Here is a 20,695-nt window from a genome sequence, read left to right as displayed (position 1 = left end):
TTGTTTGTTTCTTCTTTTATTTTTTCTTGGTTAATTCCATCCAGGGAATTTGCTTTTCCCCCAAAGCAAGGTACACATCATCTCAACTTTTAGAGAAACTTTCTCTACAATCTAAAATGATCTTTTTGCTGTGCTTTTGGGAAATTTCAGCATAAGAATTAAAGGGAGTGACAGATGTTTGATGGTAGACATTGACTGCACACATCTACAAAACATTTTACAGATGGATCATTGCAATGATTATAATTTTTTTATATGGTCTTAATAATGATTTTGGTATTATTACACACATCTCTTGCAAAAATAATAATAATAATAATAATAATAATAATAATAATAATAATAATAAGCAAATACAGAACTGCATCTCCTTACACACACTCCTAAGACCTTGTTTTTGATTGATGCATCACATCAGGAAGAAAGAAAATTATCCTCGGTACTTCCAACACAGATAAAAGAGTATTACATTTAAAGGCAATATTTACATACATTCACTGATGGAAAAAAAATCATTATTTCTATCCACTGTAATTTCAAAGAAAATAGAAACTTAAAGTGTATTTATTAAAACCTCTAAAATAGCAAAAGCAAACAGTACAGCATTTACTGTATGTGCCAGTGAATAATAACAAATTTGTAATTGCACAGTTAACAAAGCTAGATCAGATTTGGCTTGGTTTGAAACAACCTACTGATGCAAATATCATGCACTGTTATAATGGAAGAAAACCACACAAGGTGGCAATATAAGAATAGAGGGATAAACCATGTTGACTACATTCAGGGTGGACTAAATGTCCCTCAGATCATTGCCTTTTTTTTGGAATGGTCTAGTTTTAGAATAGACTGTTATTTGAATAGTCTAATATGCTATGGCTAGTCCTTCAAGCGTTTGCACTCTAACTCTATTCAGAAGCAGGAAATCTTGCATTGAAGCAGATAACATTGGGTCCCATATTATGGTTCAGACTAATTTTTAGAACTTTTGAAGCCTCTGCTAAAGTATCCTAGGGCACTTTCTGACAGGAGACATTTGTATATTGAACACTGTCTCTCAGTGAGACTGTGGAAGACCAGCAGGGAAATTGTTTCTTTGTCTGCATATCTCAAGTTAAATGATGGTTCTTACTTTGCCTTACTGGGAGAGATGAATGGTGCTGTGCTCATAATGGAGGTCAATAACTGTTTACCTTTATTTTAATTTCAAAACGCCCCTGGTAGCGATCCTTGTCACTGTACAGTATGTTCTCACCATACACTTTGCACTCGACACGTATCTCTTGGTTAATGGTCATGTTTGAGAACTTAATGGCCACCAAAGGCTGTAGGTAGTGAGGGTGTAGGAGCTTGCCGTAGTAAGGATAATACTGGAGAGGGAAGCCTCCTCCAATGCCATAGTATTCCACTTGCCCAAGCAAATATTCGTCTTCTTTTTTCTACAAATATTTAAGAGATTACAAGATGACATTTTTAATCCAATTTTCTTAATTGTCAAATCCCACCCACCTGTCACCTGACAGCTGCCACCTAGCCAGGGTGAAGGCTAGCACATGCTTCCTCCAAGACATGAAAACGAAACATGTGAAACTGTTCGTGCTGCTAACACACTAGGAGGAAAATTGCTAACTACCATCTTCTGCATAGGGATTACACATATGCCCAGGATTCACTCTGACTCTCTGATAAACACAGACAATTCTGCTCTCTTGTATTCCTGGCTTTTAGTTTTATTAATCAGTATTAAAAACAAGATGATATCTTGATGTATAAAAATCCATATATTATCATCAGATATCAAACATAAATTGAAGTGATTTCCAGAAAATCTGAAACATTCTGACTTTGAAAATGAAAATTTATGTCTTATGTAGGACAGGATATCATGGTGATTAGTGGTAAGTCAGTGATTTGGTTATAATGATTCTACTTACCTTACTTGTGCAGTGGATAGGTATCAAATTAGGTTGGACTTTGGACTTGACCTCCTCTGGGATACTCTCATTGGACTGTAGAGGCTAGAAACAATCACACACACACACGGCTCAAACACAAGTAAGATTCATGTGCTTCTAAATGTATTGAAAGATGTAGTATCTAATTAGTTGTCATTAGAATTTCTGTAGTTTGTTTTTTTAAACTAAAATGTTTGTATCGTTATGGAAGTTCAGCAAACTTACTTTTGGTCTAAAATTCACAATCCTATTGAGTTTGACAATCAGACAGGGTTTTCCCTCGCTGAAGCCAAAATTTTGATCTTCATCGCCTGAGCAAGGCCCAAGATTACGCTTTGCGAATCGGCAAGCCTTCCTGATACCTATTTCACTTTCCAGATCTCCCCGGTTCTTATAGCCATCTGGTTGATCTAAGAGGAAAAGGATAAAACGATTAAAAGGTACACTAAAAGCCATAAACACAACAAGTATGGAACTAACGTCCACTGCATCATGTCTGTGATGCCTCATTCTAAAACATGTTCAGAGTTCTGACACGCCTGTCCTTCAAAATCACATTTGCCTTTGATTTCGGTGATCTACTCAACAGATATAACTCTCTCTAGATAGAGCGACTGCTTAAAAGCCAATACTGAATATCTAATTTCATTTTAGAGTTAAGGTTAAGGGTATTAGAGTAAAGACACTAGTAGTTCATGTAGCTTATGCAGTCTTTACATGTCATTGTTTTACACCATATTCTCCATATTCTTTGCTTTTGCAATTTATCAAATTTCTTTCAGGTTAGTAGGTTATAAACATAAAACATCAATATATAATTCATGTAGAATACATCAAATGCAGACACTTATAGATATTATATGCTACTATACCTCCACAGTCCTCAAACTTCAGTTGGTCACGCTGGATTTCATCACTGTAAGCCTTCAGGAAGTCTTTCATAGACTTTACGGATGACATAAATGTAGTTGGATCATTCACAGTGAACATAATCTCTGCCTTGTCTGACCGAGGGCAGTGAGAAAGTCCTGTACAACAATAACATCAGAATGAACAAAATCTTAAACATTCCTAAAAATAATTATAGGAAAGTAAGTAGTTTACTGTAGTTTAATGAGGGTCTGCACTGGGAGGTGGGATTTTGGAAGTACATGAATATTCATGATGTTTCATGAATATTTAAGTTATTCTCTCTCTCTCTCTCTCTCTCTCTCTCTCTCTCTCTCTCTCTGTGTGTGTAGAAGCCAGCTGAGATCATTATTTGTGTTACTAGAACTTTAATATCTCCATAAAAAGCACAAAATAATAAAAGCACATGGGCTCACCCAGAGTCTGCTGTGCTCTCTGAGTGGTGTACTGCAGAATTACATGGAAATGGAAGCTGGAAACATGAAATGGCTACTAAATGGTATAAAGAAATGGCAGAAAGGCAGGCAGGTGTACATATAACAGCCACTTAAATGGTCACAATCTAGCAATAAATTATAGAAAATTATATGTGAAGTAAGTAAGGTGGAAAAAATTGTATGACATGAAAACACAAAACATGAAAACACAAAAGAAAAAATGTCCACTATACTAAGGTGACCATGAACACCAAGCACTTCCCACAGAGAAAACTGCTATTTTTAAATGGTTTTAAGTTGCCAGTGTGTTGAAACTGTAAAAGAATATTATGTGGCAAACCTAAACCTTTTATAAGCAAGCCTTCATCCTCAGAAAAAAACAACATACTGGCCTTTAACCTTTATCCTCAGAAAAAAACAACATACTGGCCTTTAACCATCCTTTCCCTTTTAAGTGTGACCTTAAGCTTTCTCTAGCAGAGGTATTTGTTTACGGCTTACCGCTATATGCAGACAGACCAGCATTTCTTCCCAATGAATGAATAATTTTTGAATAGAATATTCAGGTTTTTTGTTGCCACACTTTCTTTATTTTTCATATTCTTTTATTAAAGCTAATAATATAAAATGCCTGGTTTCACAAACATTTCTTTTTTTCAATAGAACGCTTGTCCCTGACCTAGTGAACTAACATGAAGATGTGGTTTTGATAGAGACTCCAAAGCATTTCTAGAAGTTTTTCTGAATAAGGGCTGTAAGTGTAATAAAAAAATGAAGGAAAAAAATGAAATGCTTAATAAAATTAAGCATTTTAAACTGAACAGCATGTCCAAATGATAAGATTTGTAGTTGATCCAGTCAAGGTTTACATATTAGTCTCCTTTGTGTAAATTTAGACACACTCAGGAGTGTGAACAGGATATGAACATTTTCCCTATTGTTACAAAGCATCTTTACTGAAATATGTATGTAGGATTATATTTATCACATGACATTAACAAGCACACCAGAGGTGACAGTGTTTCTCTCTGAGACAACATGAGGAAGAAACCTTCCTCTTCTGGGTGACACTAATAACAATAAACAGGAATACACACTGGATAGGATGCCAGATGTAGCAGTGTCAAAATATTATTTTGGGAAAATTTGTGGAAACCCGAGAATCCAGAGGAAACCCACATGGATATACAGTGATCCCAAGCGTAGGAATGAATAGCTTAGAAGGTGTGAAGCAGCAATTCTACCCATTCCACCACTGTGACACCTAATACAAAGAGATGGAATAGTTTAACAAAGTAGTGGCCATTTCAAAGAATTTAAATGCAACTGATTTATTCCACAAAAATACTCAGTTTTACAACTAAATTATTAGTTTGCCAAAATGTGTTTATTACTGTCTGAAATATTAGTTAGAGTGCAGTCTTGTGCTATAATCTGTTAAAGTTGCCATAAAGAGGGTACAATTCTTTACTGGTACTAAACATGTTCCAGCATTACAATGCCCCTGTTCAGGTCCATGAGGTCATTTTTTCCCCAGGCTGAAGTATTACAGTGAGGGAAAAAATTATTTGATCCCCTGCTGATTTTGTACGTTTGCCCACTGACAAAGAAATGATCAGTCTGTAATTTTAATGGTAGGTTTATCTGAACAGTGAGAGACAGAATAACAAAAAAATCCAGCAAAACACATTTCAAAAAAGTTCTACATTGATTTGCATTTTATTGAGTGAAATATGTATTTGACCCCTTTGCAAAACATGACTTAGTACTTGGTGGCAAACGCTTGTTGGCAATCACAGACATCAGACATTTCTTATAGTTGTCCACCAGGTTTGCACATATCTCACATCTCAAGGAATTTGGGCCCACTCCTCTTCCACGACCCATTTTCAATGCCCTGGCTGAGGGCAGGAGGTTCTCACTCAAGATTTGACGGTACATGGCTCCGTTCATCGTCCCTTTGATGCGGTGCGGTTGTCCTGTCCCCTTAGCAGAAAAACACCTCCAAAGCAAAATGTTTCCACCTCCATGTTTGATGGTGGGGATGGTCTTCTTGGGGTCATAGGCAGCATTCCTCCTCCTCCAAACACGGCGATTTGAGTTGATGCCAAAGAGCTGGATTTTGGTCTCATTTGACCACAACACTTTCACCCAGTTCTCCTCTGAATCATTCAGATGTTCACTGCCAAACTTCAGATGAGCCTGTACATGTGCTTTCTTCAGCAGGGGGACCTTGCGGGCACTACTGGATTTCAGTCTTTCACGGCGTAGTGTGTGACCAATTGTTTTCTTGGTGACTATGGTCCCAGCTGCCTTGAGATCACTGACAAAATCCCCCAGTGTAATTCTGGGCTGATTCCTCGCCGTTCTCATGATCATTGAAACTCCATGAGGTGAGATCTTGCATGGAGCCCCAGACTGAGGAAGATTGACAGTCCTTTTGTGTTTCTTCCATTTTGGAATAATCGCACCAACTGTTGTCACCTTCTCACCAAGCTGCTTGGCGATGGTCTTGTAGCTCATTCCAGCCTTGTGTAGGTCTACAATCTTGTCCCTGACATCCATGGACAGCTCTTTGGTCTTGGATATGATAGAGAGTTTGGAATCTGATTGACTGCTTCCTTCTGTGGACAGGGTGTCTTTCATACAGTTAATGAGCTGAGATTAAGAGCACTCCCCGAGAGTGCTCCTACTGTAATCTCAGCTCCTTACCTGTATAAAAGACACCTGGGAGCCAGAAATCTTTCTGATTGATAGGGGATCAAATACTTATTTCACTCATTAAAATGCAAATCAATGTAGAACTTTTCTGAAATGCGTTTTTCTGGATTTTTTTGTTGTTATTCTGCCTCTCACTGTTCAAATACACCTGCCATTAAAATTACAGACTGATCATTTCTTTTTCAGTGGGCAAACGTACAAAATCAGCAGGGGATCAAATAATTTTTTTCCCTCACTGTAAGTTGAGTGGCCTGCACAGGGCCCTGATTTTAACCCCACTGGACACTTTTGGGAAAAACTGGAATGCAGACTGTGCCTCACTACTTCTTGCCAAACATTAGTACCTGACCCCACTAATTAGTGGGGTATATTAGCTCTGGAATGGTGCTTGGACATTATATTAAATGAAACTGTCCAAACCTATAGTTTTAATACTAGATGTGCAACAATAAATACCATTCAAAATTGATCCAATATGTCAAATTCAGTGTATATTCAAATTCAAGGTAACTGTAAAGAAATACAGAATGATTTGTTTGAATGTGTGTGTGTGTCTGTGTGTGTGTGTGTGTGCAAGACAATTATGATTGCTGTTTTCTATATTGTATAAATGTTTTACCTGTCATTTATCACAAAATTGGCCAACACTGTTTAATTCATATATCAGCAGTGTGCCAGTGCCCACACTTTACCATCATCTGTACATCAAGCCTGCACGCTTTATGCAGTCAAACTAAACACTTCATTCAACAGATATGTTCTGTGTCTGTTTTGGGAGGCTGCTGGGTGTGGTCTCCACACAAATTGAACTTTACATCAACAGAGAGAACTGGTCAGTTACAACAGAAACAACAGCTTTCCATGGTGGCATGTCTGAATCACAGGGCTTTTCCTATTCTTATTCACATAACTCTGTGTAGCCCTAGAAATGTTTTTGAATCCTGCATTCACTAATACTGGATATGAACTTCCCCATCACTGTGCCGATATCTTTAGCCAGGGTTTAATCAGATAGGAAAAGTGGCCTGGATGCAGCAGAGAGTTTGCTGTGTGCAGGTGTGTGTCCTGTATCAGCCTTATGTTTCTGTTATTGGCACCATGCTTGGTACACACTATATATGTATTTAAGGAAACCTCTTGGAATTAACAGAAGAGCAGAAGGGAATGTTTACCTGGAGGAGTAATTCTGTCCTGCCAGGTGGGTTTGTAGTTACTCAGGGTGAGAAGTAGTGCCTGGATAGTGCCAATGAAGATTCCAGCCAAGCAGCCATAAAAGATGACATAGAACAGCAGGATCTTTGCTGCCAGGAGACAGACACACAGGAGCAGTTTGTAAGAATGGCAGACAGTCCAAGACTGTGGATTTAATTTGTTCCTATACTTCTTTTGTCAATCCAAAGATTCAATTTTAGCCCCTGAACAATCTTAGATGGAAGGATTTGTGAAATCTACACCAGTTCCTTCACCTATTGATTTCATTTTTTTTAGAATAGGTTTCTTGGGTTGTTTATATAATTCCACTGATATAGCGGCCTGAAATCAGCCTAAAATGTGAGGCATTCAGAGTGTGACAAGTGGCAAATAATCTACTTACTAATATATAGAGAATTTGAATGTTTCATTACAGTGGTGAAAATACAGAGTGACCATATTACTTCACCTTTTTTATAAGCTAGGAATTCATTGTAAATTCATGTACAGTATACACAAAGTGCGTACTTTCATTGCAAATGGTATAAAAAACACAAAGCTTTAAAAGCTGTAAAGTATAAAACATTAAACTTAGTAAATATTTTACATTTTTAAAGAAAATACAGTTGTTCTGTTTTTTTGACTTATCAACTCAATATCATAATATCAGCTAAATTGTGCATTATCTACATATTTTACACAAATACAAAGAAGTCAAAAAAAGAGGACAACTGTATTTTCTTTAAATATTTACTAACTTTAATGTTTTATACTTTACAGCTTTACAGCTTTTAAAGCTTTGTGTTTTTTATATCCAATATTTTATATTATTTTATATCCAATATTACAACAAGAACAAAATGACTTTCATTAACATTGTGTATGAACAAATTTATTATTTTATAAAATATTTTACAGCATTTATGTCTATTTTTGATTTTTTGATAAAGTATGTTTACGTTTATAATCTACTTCAGACTTCAGTATTCTAAATTACATATATATATATATATATATCACCCTTACAGTATAACACATGAAATAATTATATCATATCCTTTCTGAATGATTGGTATGTATGTGAATGTCATTCACAGAATCATTTAAATGAGATTTTCATCACTCTTGCTTTAAAAAGTCTCAGATCTTTTTCGACCTTTAAAGTCATAAAGCAACCAATAAAATTCAAGTGAAGAACAATTAGAAATGTTTGAGGGGGAAAGAGAAAAAGAAGAAAAGATACTATAACCTGGTGGCTTAAATGTGTGCATCCTTTTATAATGGGGTAAATGACTGAGTACCCATCACATTCAAACTCATTCCCATCATTCACTGTCTTCACTGAAGTGATTCCAACGTGACGACAGCTTCATGGTTTCATCCACTGTGTATATATAATTGTCGGCAGTCTGACAGTGGGCAGCACAAAGTAATCAATGAGCTGCTATAGTTGGCTCTAGCAGATGCCGGATGACCGCTGGTGAAACATTAGATGAGCAGTTTCAATCCCAACACCCAAAAGAGTAGGCCTATCACCTTGAGTCACCTTGGACAATGATGCATTTTTAACCCTTTTCTGTATGGAGCATGCAACAACATGCAAATTAAACAAGGTGCACATTTCCTGTCAGACATAAGGAACTGTTTAATTGTAGACAGTCATATGTTTGTTCTGACGTTTTTGCTGAGCTGTCACAACCAGGCTTTTCATGTGCCATGCTTTCACGTCTTTATCAAACACCTTATCTATATTAAAACTGTGAGTAATTAAAGCATCTAGATCACTTTTTGGAAAAGTGAGATGATCAGCATGGTCAGGAATCTCCATGACCCTTTCATGACCTTTCTTCCCACAGACACAGTGTATCAGGTTGTGAGTGCTGTATGTAAGTGTCACACTGTCACGAGCTGTTTCAGAAAAGCCTTAGAACAAATATAGAGACAGAATCCTTCAGTAGTGCCCCGAGGTATGGGGCATGTCAGGAGAGTCAACACAGTGAATATAGATTATATAATATAATTTTAAATGATAGTTACTTTCCTTAATTCAGCTAAAATCATGTCCTTAATGTGTGCACATGCTGCCCATCGCGGAAGTCCGTCGTGCGTTTGCTGCAAAGTCAAATCTAACAGGTTGCATCGTGACCAGACAGCAGACAGGCAGATTGTACCCGACAGAATGTCGACGCTCGGGAAAAAACACATGTTAAACAAATGACATCATCCTGAAACATTTGTAAGGAGGAATCCTTTCAGTCTTCTAAATGTATTCTTACCCCAACTACCACCGGTGCGTCCGAGAAACTCCCTGGTGTCGGAATTCCACAAAAACTTCTTCCACCCTCCATCATCTTTATTTTGAGCAGGCATTTTATTATTAGTATTATTTTATCACGGCTCCCTACTGCTGTGAGTGACCTGGCTCCTTTCTTGCTGAAATCACCACAACGTCCTTGGATGGAGCTCACCACCCCCAAAGACATGGAGCGGTACCCAGGTCTCTGCAAGGTGCCCCGCGCATTTTATCCTTCACGGCACGGAGACACGCCCACAGCTCCCCACGCGCGTCCACAGAGCCTCCAGCCAATCCGAGAGAAAAAGGTCCACCTACGCACCATTTACGTGCAGGAGCCAGTTGGGGAGGGACGCGTTTTACTACGGCACTGCATCGACAGGAGGAGACGCAGATCTGTCCTTGTAGTCCACGCAGAACTCATGACGTCCACACGACACGCAACGTGATGATGTCTGAGGATGATGCGGTGAGAGAGATCAAGGGCTCCAGATTTAGCATATCACTGAACTAAACAGCACATTTTAAGCATTGATATATGAGATATAACTTCTTCTCACTATAATTATGCTCATGCAGCTCTTTAAATGCATGAAAATGCTTTGAGACCAGTTTGGGACAATCATCATGTATCAATTATTAACAAAAAGAAGTGAAAAACAAACAAACAAACAACTTTGAATAATCTGCAACACCATTGTCACCATAAATAAAGTATTTATTTTCTTTTGTATCAGAGTGCATATTGTGGATTTTCTCATTAAATGCTCAATCTACAGCCAGGTCTCTAGGCTGAGGTTGCCAGGTTTGAAAAAACAGAATTAATGACTCCAGCAATAATCACTGATACATCACCGTACACTGGGATAAGGGGCTTCTCCCTGCATGCATTTTTGTCAAACATTTTGATAATGTTTATGGCAAAAAAGTTCCTTTGTTTTTATCTGATACATGAGGTGAACTGTAGATAAACTGATGCCAGACGCTGTATTTTTGGTTGCTCTGAGACACGACTTTTCCCATGCAACCATTATCATAGTGGTTGGGTTTAATGGTGAAACTGTTCCTGACTTTTGAACCTTTTTCACTTACAGCCCTGTACGTATTTTACATACATTACAAGCTTCATCAAACTACAAAATGAGTACATAAATCGTGTCATTTTACTATTTGCTACTATTTGGAATTTCTTTTTTTTTTTTATACATCTGTGTAATTTGTATCGTATGATCATAAACATATAAAAATGTTTGTCCATTCTTTTGAAGAGTGTCGGTCATTCTGGAGTTGACCATGCTTTGTGTGTTTATCGCATATAATCTGCATTCTGTGCCAATCCTTAGCTAATGCATTTATTTTTCCAAGTTTGCTTTTAAATCTCCACACTAACGACCCAGAACACTTCTGGCCACCAGAGGTCACCATTGCTGGAGTTGACACCAATTTCTCCCCGAATTTTGTCCATATAAAACACACACACACACAGATATATATGTGTGTATATATATATATATATATATATATATATATATATATATATATATATATATATATATATATATATGCAGAGAAATCTAAAACACATTTTGAGAGAAGGTGAGAAGGTCTAGCATGCAGTCAGCATTTTAGTTAATAAACCACTAATTCGTATCAAATGTTCCTTTTTTCTTTTCTTTTTTTAAATGGCAAATATTTTGTTGTCATGTTTGTAGACAATTTTTTTGTTTTGTTTTATCATTTGCATTCAGTAAAGCATTTTTTTCTTCCATGCAGTCCATATTCCAATCACATTGTCCCCACCAGATGATGGATTTGCTTTCTAGTCACCATTGTCACATCATTCTGTTGTCAATGAATTAAATAATGTAGCTATGTTAATGTATCTAAATATCTAAGATTTTCAACTTTATTATTTCATACATGTTGTTATATTTCATACATATAAAGTGTTCCCTTAATCTTCTGAGCAGTATATTGTCACCAGACCTTAATAAAATATGAACATACATTTCACATCTGGAACAGGATTACTGAAAGAGTTACAAGCCTAGAAAAGCACCACAAAAGAATAATTGTTAATGTCAACCTGAAGTTATTGCAAGCAATAATGCAAACAAATATTAAGTGTTATTTATTTTTTACTTTACTTCAATCTTGAATCTAAGTATGTTTCATTACATATGCACTCCTAAGGTGCCATGTTCTAAGTTGTTTAACATATTTAGGTGTCAAGAAGTTCAAGCTGACATGCTGATCTATCATCTAATTTTTATCTTTTGATCACAGTGTCTTCAGTTTAAAGTAAAAACAAAAGGACTGGTCTGACCATTCAAATACTTTTGGAAGGGACTGTATAATACAGCAGCTTTTCGCAATGTTAAGGTATATCATGTCGATGTTTTTCCTTTAATTTAACCTTTAATGTAATATTGTAACCAACAGAATTTAACCGAAAAACAAATGCAAAAGAAAAAGAAAAAACGGAAAAACGGACAACATCCTGGTTGGACTTTTATAATGTGGCATGTGAGTGAGCTCAGAAATAACTTTTTTTCCCGTTCAATATTAATAATCTTACCCATTATCTATAAAGTGACTCTCATTTTACAGAACCTCTCTCTCTCTCTCTCTCTCTCTCTCTGTATCTGTCTCTTTTTCTCTCTCTCTCTCTCTCTCTCTCTCTCTCTCTCACTTTGTATCTGTCTCTCTCTCTCTCTCTCTCTCTGTATCTCTCTCTCTGTATCTCTCTCTCCGTATCTCTCTCTCTCTCTCTCTGTGTGTCTGTGTGTGTGTGCATAAGTCATATCTGACATCATGATAGCTTTTGCTGAGTCACTGCTTTCATTGTCACAGCAACTACATCTGGGTGAATGATGAACATGGGATTCTTAGGAGAAGTAATATTTATTTCTGGCACTGGCTGTGCATCATTCTCTGCATTACATACAGGCTCAACTTAGTCTACAATCCCCTGAATTACATCATTTTAAATATGTGTTATGGTTGTTTAGTTTAAGTAGATTAACAGGCAGGAGTCAGGTAACCGTTTTCTATCAGGCTTATTCCATTATGTACACTTTCTTTGAAAAGACATTTTCCCCTATTTTTGTTTCATTCTTAGGTCATTTTGTGATCTACCATTGTCAGCATACTAGCCCAAATAGATCTAACTAGACTTTTAATTTTTAAGCATTTTAAAGTGCCTTTAACTAATATTATTCTTTAGTTCAAGGTGAAACAAAACCCAACAAGAATCGTGCCAGTTTGTTACAACATATTTAATGCTCTATCCATGTGCATCTGAATAATGATAAGCCACTGGACTGCAGAGTCCAACTTAATGAGGAACATTTTTGGTTCTATTTCAGAAAAATGTTTCAGGTTGCTGGAGTAAGCAAAAGCTCATATAAATGTAGGTGTCCTCCCCAGAAGGCATGAACTCCAACTAATTTAAAAAAGCATGTTGTAGGAACGTGGGGCTATATTTAACTAAGGTGGCCTGTTTTTAATTCCAGTAGCTAACATTTAAATTTAAAGGATATTTCTTATTAACTCAATATCAGATTATTGAACAGCAGACTATTTAACATTGGCCATACATATGACAAGTAGTTGCTTTTTACAGTTTTAGATGTAATTAAAATGATTTTTTTCATGGAAATTCCATTATTTCAATTAAATGAGCTAAAAATGTGTAATTTTTGGTATTTAAGTGACATTTTCAATTTATACATAGCACAAATCATTGATCACATAATCCTGAAGGAAACAACACCTTTTTTGGTAGGTCTGTAAGTTAAGTAGCCTTTGTTGAAATTCTTTCTTCAAATATACCATCCTTGGGGGTTGGGGAAAAAGAGCAGGTTCAGCCATGATGCCCCTGGAGCAGGGTTGATTGGGGGCCTTACTCAAGGTCCCAACAGTGGCAGCTTGGCAGTGCTGGGGCTTGAACCCCAATCTTCCAGTCAACAACCCAGAGCCTTAACCACTTGAGCTACCGCTGTACCAATTTACATTGTATATAAATATTATATACTGTATATTGTCTGTAAAGCTCCAGTGACAGATGTCCATAGAATTTTCATGGTATGAATTTTGTAAATTTATTGAAAAGATTATCTGAGTCTCTCTTCCAACTATCACGGACATTTGATAGCTAACAGCATTGTGGCTGACCCCACACACCCCTCACACACACACTCTCCTGCCATCTGGGAAGAGGTACCGGAGCATTCGGGCCCTCACAACCAGACTGTGTAATAGATTCTTTCCTCAAGCCATCAGGCTCCTCAACAACCAGGACTGAACTGTACAAAAAACTCTCTCTCTCTCTCACACACACACACACACACACATACACCCAGAACTGTACAAGATTTAAGAGAACTGAACTGTACAAAAGTCTCTGTCTTTCTCACACACATACACACACATACACACACACTCTCTTTCACCTGTGTGGACACACACACATAACTTATATTGTTCACTATTTATTGCACTACCTCAAACCCTGTTATTATTTCATTACGCTGCTATGTTTATATTTATTTTTATGCCTATTCTATTTGCACTACCTCAACCACTGCTACTCTGTACATCATTTCTTTTTTATTCCATTTCATTTTTTTTTACCTTTCACTACACGTTCTTTTTCTTTCGGCGCTAAGTGTCTTGTTTTTGTGTTGACTTTTTCTTTTGTACCTACTGTTTTTGCACTGTCTTGTCATTGCTTTGTATGCACACAGGTTGCACACTTTGCACTTTATGTGTCTAGGACTTAAACCTTGGTCCTAGCTCTGTGTTGTTGTTTTTTTTCCGTATTTGGTCTTTATGTTGTATGTTTATGTAGCACCAGGTCCTGGAGAAACGTTGTTTCATTTCACTATGTACTGCGTCAGCTATATGTGGTTGAAATGACAATAAAGCTTCTTGAATCTTGAAATCAATTCAGAGACATTTTACACTACTTATGAAAAAACAAAAACAAATACTGTTTGTATGATTTGAGATGTTTAGCTGACTGTGATGAGGTTTGCAGTAGGGGGTTTTACTCCCACAAGACTTCCAACATGATACATACACCTCTCTTTTAAAATTCTACATATGTGTTTGGAACGGTGTCTTTGAAGCTACAGCGGATGCACAGATAAGAGTCTGTAAATTACAGAACACCATTCTGCGCATGATCAAGGTCGTCTCAGGTTTTCCTGCAGAGGGAAGGTTTCCCAATAATAAATCATAGTGCTGCATGATATGCTATGTATAGCATTTGCAGAATTTAAGGGAACCTCATGCCATCTGCTGTAAAGATCTTAGTCCTAACTGGAAAGAACATATATTCTATTAAATATCATCAAACTGCACCATAGCTACCTGATGGTTGTTTCTCTGCATTGCATTTCTTAAATTTGGAATAATGACTAATGATCAGATGGTTGTGAGTTCAAATTCCAGGTCCAACAAGCTGCTGCTCTTGGGCCCTTGTGCACGGCTCTTAACCCGCAATTGCTCAGTTGTATAAAAAATGAGATAGATGTAAGTCTCTCTGGATAAGGGCATCATAAATGCCATAAATATATTGTACAGTTAATATGTTTCAGGTACAGAATTTCTAATTAGAATCCACAAATATATATACAAATACCTTACAAGCCACAAAAACACCAGATGCATTATCCAGTATTATCTAAACGTCTCATTAATACTACAAATACAATAAAAAAAGAACTCCATTAGCACAGTCGTCTGTTCAGCACATTTGCCTTCATGGCCATCAGCATTAATTTCAAATACAAACATAGTATACTTGCACCCTCAACCCTGATTGATGGGTTTCTGCACTCCTGATTTTTTTGTTCCCTTTTCTCTTTTCTTTACTTTATTATTATTTTTAAATACAGGATGCAGGACATGCATTGGTTTTGCCAAGGCAAATATTGCTGGCAGTATAAATTGTCTTTCTTATTTTATTATTCCTTCAAGTCACCTCATACTTATTTCCTTATGGTTTTTCTGTGCTCCTGCTATACAGAGAACTACTTGAGTAGTTATATATACTGTACATGTAGGCAATTGCTGAAATACATGAGGTTTTTTTTCTGATGCTGACAAGGATATATATAAATCATGTTATAAGTACTACTTTGCTGAATGGAGGAATAAGTTGGACAGCCTGAATGTACTAACTGTATATATTTACAGAAAATTTATTATCAATGACAAAAAAAAGCCTTTTGTCATTGTCAGTACTGAGTGTCCTATTTCCATTACTTTGTCATAAGCACCGTGCAATATTACACAACCTGTTCTCAGAATAGTGATAAGGAAGGTAAAAGAAGCCGAACTGTTGACCAAAACAGTTACACAATGAGCAATAAGCAATGAATTTCACAATCATCTCTGTTGCTACAACCCACAATATCCATCTCTGCTTAAAATATCTGTCTAACAGCATTTAGACAAATCTTAACTCTTTGGAACATGAAGCATGTTTGGAGAATGAAGGGCTGAGCATGTGAGCCAAAGTACAATATAGCCACAGTGAAGTATAGAGGTGGAAGAGCCTTTTGGGACCGGTTCTCTTCAAGCAGTACTGATACTGATTAATCATAATAAAAAGAAACATGAATGGAGCGATGTGCTGGGATTAATTAAAGGAAAATGTTCATCTTATTAGCCAAACTAAATCTGGTGAGAAAATGAATAGAAGATGGTGGGAGAAGATCAACAAGGCAATGACCCCAGCCATACATCAAGTGGGCCGTCTCCTGACCTGAGTCTCAATAAAATGTTAAGGAGGATTTTGAAATTGAGATTCCATCAGCAGGAACCTCATAGTCTTGGGGAATTGAAGATGATTTGCCAAGAGGAATGGACCACATTTATTCCACAATACAGCTTTAGCAAAAAGGTACTTAATTGATAACAATTCATTTAATTTTGATTGATTCATTGTTTGTTAATCTTTAAAAAACAACAACAACAACAACGTATCTTTGTTTATTCTTAGAATTTTATTTTATTTTATTTTTACATTTGTAGTATATGTAGTATAAGTTAAAAGACATAAATTGTGTTATCACACAACAAATTCTGAAGTGGATGCAGACACTGGATGCATAAATAGATAACAAAATTAAGAAAATAAAAGTGTTTGAATACTTATTGCCCCTCAGCGAACATACTCAAATAGCTAAATATTATTTTTCACTGTAAGAACAAATGGAACATCCATTAGTTTCATACGTTTATACAACATTATATTCCATTATATTCCTCCCCAGCATTATAAATACTGCTGAGCAGTCACAATGACATCACACACCGTGCTATTTTTGGAACTTCCTACATGACTCAAAAGCTCTCACACACTGATATCAGGGCAAAATGCTTAACTCATTTATCATCACTGCCAGACACTTGATCAGCTCTGTCCGGAAACAGTGTGTGTGTGTGTGTGTGTGTGTGTGTGTGTGTGTGTGTGTGTGTGTGTGCGCGCGCATGTGTGTGTGTGTGCATGTGTGTGTGTGTGTGTGTGTGTGTGTGTGCTGACATAAAAGTGCTGCTGTAGCATTATTCCATTTTGTCCTTGAGACATGAGATGTTTGCCCATGGACCATTTGTGCTGCTGGGGAAATAATACCAGCCCTTGCTCAGGCAGATTATCTGCACCTTGGAGATGAGCATTACATTCTCAAAAAACAAACCAATGAACCAATCTTCGAACGACACGTATTACACAGAGCAAAATGTCATGGCCATATAACAGATAAGGCAATTATACAGCTTATCTTTAAACATACCCTGCATACTGTAAATGATGAAATGAACATAAAAAAGTAATAGATAGATGAATAATAACATATATATATATATATATCCATCCAATTACCATTATATATATCCATCCATCCATCCATCTAAAATATATATTGAATTTTTTTGTAGTTAACCTTACTATATTGCATATGGTTATTGAAACATGCATGTTAGCACAGGTAGGCCATTATTTAAGATGAATGTTGGTATCTGGATAGTAACCATAAATGCACACAGCAAGCAGTGTAACTGGATCAGCCTGGACACCACAATAGCCAGCATCTCAGGTAATAGTACAATGTGTTCCTATGAGGATGGCAGAAAGGAGAAAGTGTCTGCCCAGAGAATACGTCATCAATTTATTTTTAAAAAGCACATGCATTCCCTGTATCTTTTTATGAACAACTCAGGACATCTATAGAGACTAGGTCTGCTCTAATCACAATTCCTGTATCTATATTTTAACACTGCTTACCTCATAGTTACACTCATTACCTATTTGCCCAAGTGAAAAGCGCTAAATACGTTGTAGTGACTCAATGCTGTGAAGCCTGAACACAGGCACGCTGGAGATGAGGGTAGTGGAAAAGTGCTCTTTTATTAAATAAAAGTGGTTAAGGGAAAAGGGAGAGTAGGTGCAAATTCTTCTGCATTGTGCTCTTGGAGTATGCAGCCCCAGACCTCAAGAAGCTGAGATGTGGTATTGCCCAGGAAGTTGACAGGACACAACAGGTTCAGTGAGTGTTGTAGTCATCCTCATTGTCATCACTTACCTCCAGACGCTCTGGGAAGAAGAAAGAGAAGCATGAGTTTATTTGCCAACTGAATGAATTACCTCTATGAAGGCACAGCACCCCATCACACTCTCCCTGTTTCTCTTGGATGGTGAGGAGGTCTTGCCGCCACGCCGATTGGCTTCTGGTTTTGCCGCGCTTCAGCCTCCCTGCCCTGTGGCCATGTGCTCCTCGGCTTTCCACAACAAAAGGGGTGACGCTGTCCCTTCAACACTTGGGCAAACATGTGGTTTGTGTCCAACAGTGAAAGAGAAGAAGAAGAAAATAGAGAAAATAGAAATTTTATTATAAGCAAATAATATAAGAAAAATAATGTATTGCAAGTACATTTTATGTTTAATTACATAAACTTAATTAGATAATTTAATTTAAGTTTTCAGTTCAATTGAAATTTGAGTTTTATTTTAAAGAACAATAAGTAACAAGATTAGTATTCATATCTCTTCAAATCTATTATATGTGTGCTGTTCTGAGATGTTTGAGTTGAGCTTTGAAATTACAGTCTGGTGTGTTACGGTAATAGGAAAAAGAAGGTAAACTCTTCGTTTTCATTTATGAGAATCTTAATGACACATCACATCAACATCTGTGAACAAACAAAATAACCTCAGATGACAAATCAAAAAAACATAACAGATCAGTGATCTAAGTCACTAAGTCACTGGAGTTATTTTAACATTATTTAATTGTTTTCAAATCTTTTGCAGGGATTTTGTTGCCTCAATATACACTACAAGATATACTATGGTATGTACCAACATGGCAGACACATTTTATTCAGTGCAGGGTGCAGGATGTTTAGTCATTCTTCCTCAGTAGTTAATAATTGCTTTATTTGTGATAAGTGTATATTAGTTAGCTCTTTGATGGAGCACCACTCCTCTCTGCTTTCACTGTGTGTTCTCCTCAGTGACGCACATGCTGAGAAAGTTGAAAGAGCTCAGGTTATAGGACACTCTATCTTAAGGCATGTGCCATTAGCTGGGTAGATTTACACAAAGGTTCTAATGAGGTTAGTAAGAGTAGCATTTATAGATGTGCAAATTAGCAATGTCCAAAGCAGTAATATGCTCTGACCTCATCACCATGTGGCATGGTGATGTATCTTTCAGCAGGTTATGGTTGCTAAACTGCTGGATGTCGAGATGGTGCTCTGAAAACAATGTGAGCTTTATAGATACCTAGAGCAGGTTTGAGGGCACAGCTGACCTGTTAGGATGCTAACACGCCATCCCACTCGGGAAGGAGCTGCTCTCATTTCTTGCAGCATAGTTCATAGTCTGAGAACAGGCCAAGGTAAACAAATTAACTGTGGCAAAATAACTATAAATAAGACCACCATAAAAGTATGTAAAGCATAAATATGCAGTACTGTTGACTTAATAAAGTTTTACAATGACAATTTGCTAACTAACCCTGTAGATAACAATACAACTATATTCAAATCAGCAAATAAAAAGTTTATTTCCCTGCAAGAATCTGAACCAATTTCACTAATTTCCTTATTAAAATCAAAATTCTGTACTAAATCCCTGATCTACATATTATTTCAAACAGATACTGCCAAAAGCAATCACACCTCCTCTGAAAAGAATCACTGACAGCATAGTGTTATGTGCCGATAGAGTTGTTACCGGTTTACCCTTTGTTCTTCACTCTGTTCCTCTGCTGTTTCTGGTTCCTACTCCTGTCCTGTCCTGTCCGGTCCGGTGGAGCTCCTGCCAATCACAAATGCCTGGGAAGGTTCAACTTGGACAAATCAGGAGGAAGAACCGGACCGGGGAGGTGGAGTCTGATGTATACAAGCAACTCTCTGTTTCTTCCAACCCTGCCTTTATTGTTTCCTGAGGGTGCCTTCTTTTTGTTCTCCTATGCTGATAATGGTTCTTGCTATCTTTGCTATGGTGTCTCTAGTTACCCTATTGTTGTGGTATGGTTCTGGTATATTTTATATCTGTTAATTATCCCTGTTAACAGTTTGTCTGGCTAGCCTTGCTTACTCTGTTAACTCTGCTAGTGTATTGTTTGTTTGCTTTGCTAACTCTGCTAATCATGCTAGCCTGTGGGAAAACCTTACTAGTCCTGGTAACTTTGGTGTCCCTGTGTGTTCTACTAGCTTGTGTGGTTTTGAGAACAGGTAAGAATGTGTGCACCTACATTTCACCATGTTGGTATTCCAACTGTTTTGATACCCACCCCCTGTATTTTTGTTTTGTTTAGACCAATGTGTTAGGTAGTGCTGTTGCTATTAGATAGGTTGGTTGCTAAAATACAGCCTAGGGTAGTCTTCAGTTTTCTTCTGTTCTTTTTTTTTTGGCACTGTCCACATTCTCTTACCTTGTGAGTCTAGACCCCTGTTTGTTTTTATTTTTGTGTCCAGTGTCCTGTCAACCATGTTTTACAATAAAAATTAAATCCCATCTTTCATCATCTAACCTATTTTATTCCATCTCCACTACACTCTCGCACCAACCACTGTTACTTCCTGCACCCCTCCTAGACATGAGCCCCAGTGTGGGAACGTAACAAGTGGTGTCTCGTCTGGGATCCTTTTCTTCCCTTTTCTTGTTTGCT

General features: G+C 37.1%; 1 protein-coding gene and 1 long non-coding RNA gene across 2 annotated transcripts; both read right to left on the bottom strand.

Annotated features, from left to right (window-relative positions):
* On the bottom strand, nt 1-9,761 carry atp1b1b (ATPase Na+/K+ transporting subunit beta 1b). Its single transcript, XM_058379912.1, has 6 exons — nt 9,490-9,761; nt 7,195-7,323; nt 2,828-2,983; nt 2,181-2,365; nt 1,935-2,018; nt 1-1,439 (listed from the first exon to the last, which is right to left on the bottom strand). The coding sequence occupies exons 1-6, from the start codon at nt 9,581-9,583 to the stop codon at nt 1,179-1,181; spliced, it is 909 nt and encodes a 302-aa protein (XP_058235895.1). The 5' UTR covers nt 9,584-9,761; the 3' UTR covers nt 1-1,178.
* A 6,851-nt stretch (nt 9,762-16,612) lies between these two features.
* LOC131346776 (uncharacterized) lies at nt 16,613-19,920 on the bottom strand. The gene is made up of 3 exons (XR_009203665.1): nt 19,756-19,920; nt 19,331-19,401; nt 16,613-18,334 (listed from the first exon to the last, which is right to left on the bottom strand). It is a non-coding gene; the product is annotated as an uncharacterized LOC131346776 (long non-coding RNA).
* Nucleotides 19,921-20,695: the final 775 nt, after the last annotated feature.

Source organism: Hemibagrus wyckioides, linkage group LG26 (assembly GCF_019097595.1).
Source record: "Hemibagrus wyckioides isolate EC202008001 linkage group LG26, SWU_Hwy_1.0, whole genome shotgun sequence".
Classification (NCBI taxonomy): domain Eukaryota; kingdom Metazoa; phylum Chordata; class Actinopteri; order Siluriformes; family Bagridae; genus Hemibagrus; species Hemibagrus wyckioides.
This window is presented reverse-complemented; position numbering and strand designations above follow the sequence as displayed.

Bases quoted from the DNA above. Each gene is read 5' to 3' on its own strand.
- atp1b1b (XM_058379912.1), bottom strand. From the start codon at position 9,583: ATGCCTGCTCAAAATAAAGATGATGGAGGGTGGAAGAAGTTTTTGTGG. The intron at 2,019-2,180 runs GTAAGTTTGCTG...GATTGTTTCTAG, and splicing joins TTGTGAATTTTAGACCAAAA to CCTCTACAGTCCAATGAGAG. The intron at 1,440-1,934 runs GTAAGTAGAATC...AAATATTTGTAG, and splicing joins CTATCCACTGCACAAGTAAG to AAAAAAGAAGACGAATATTT.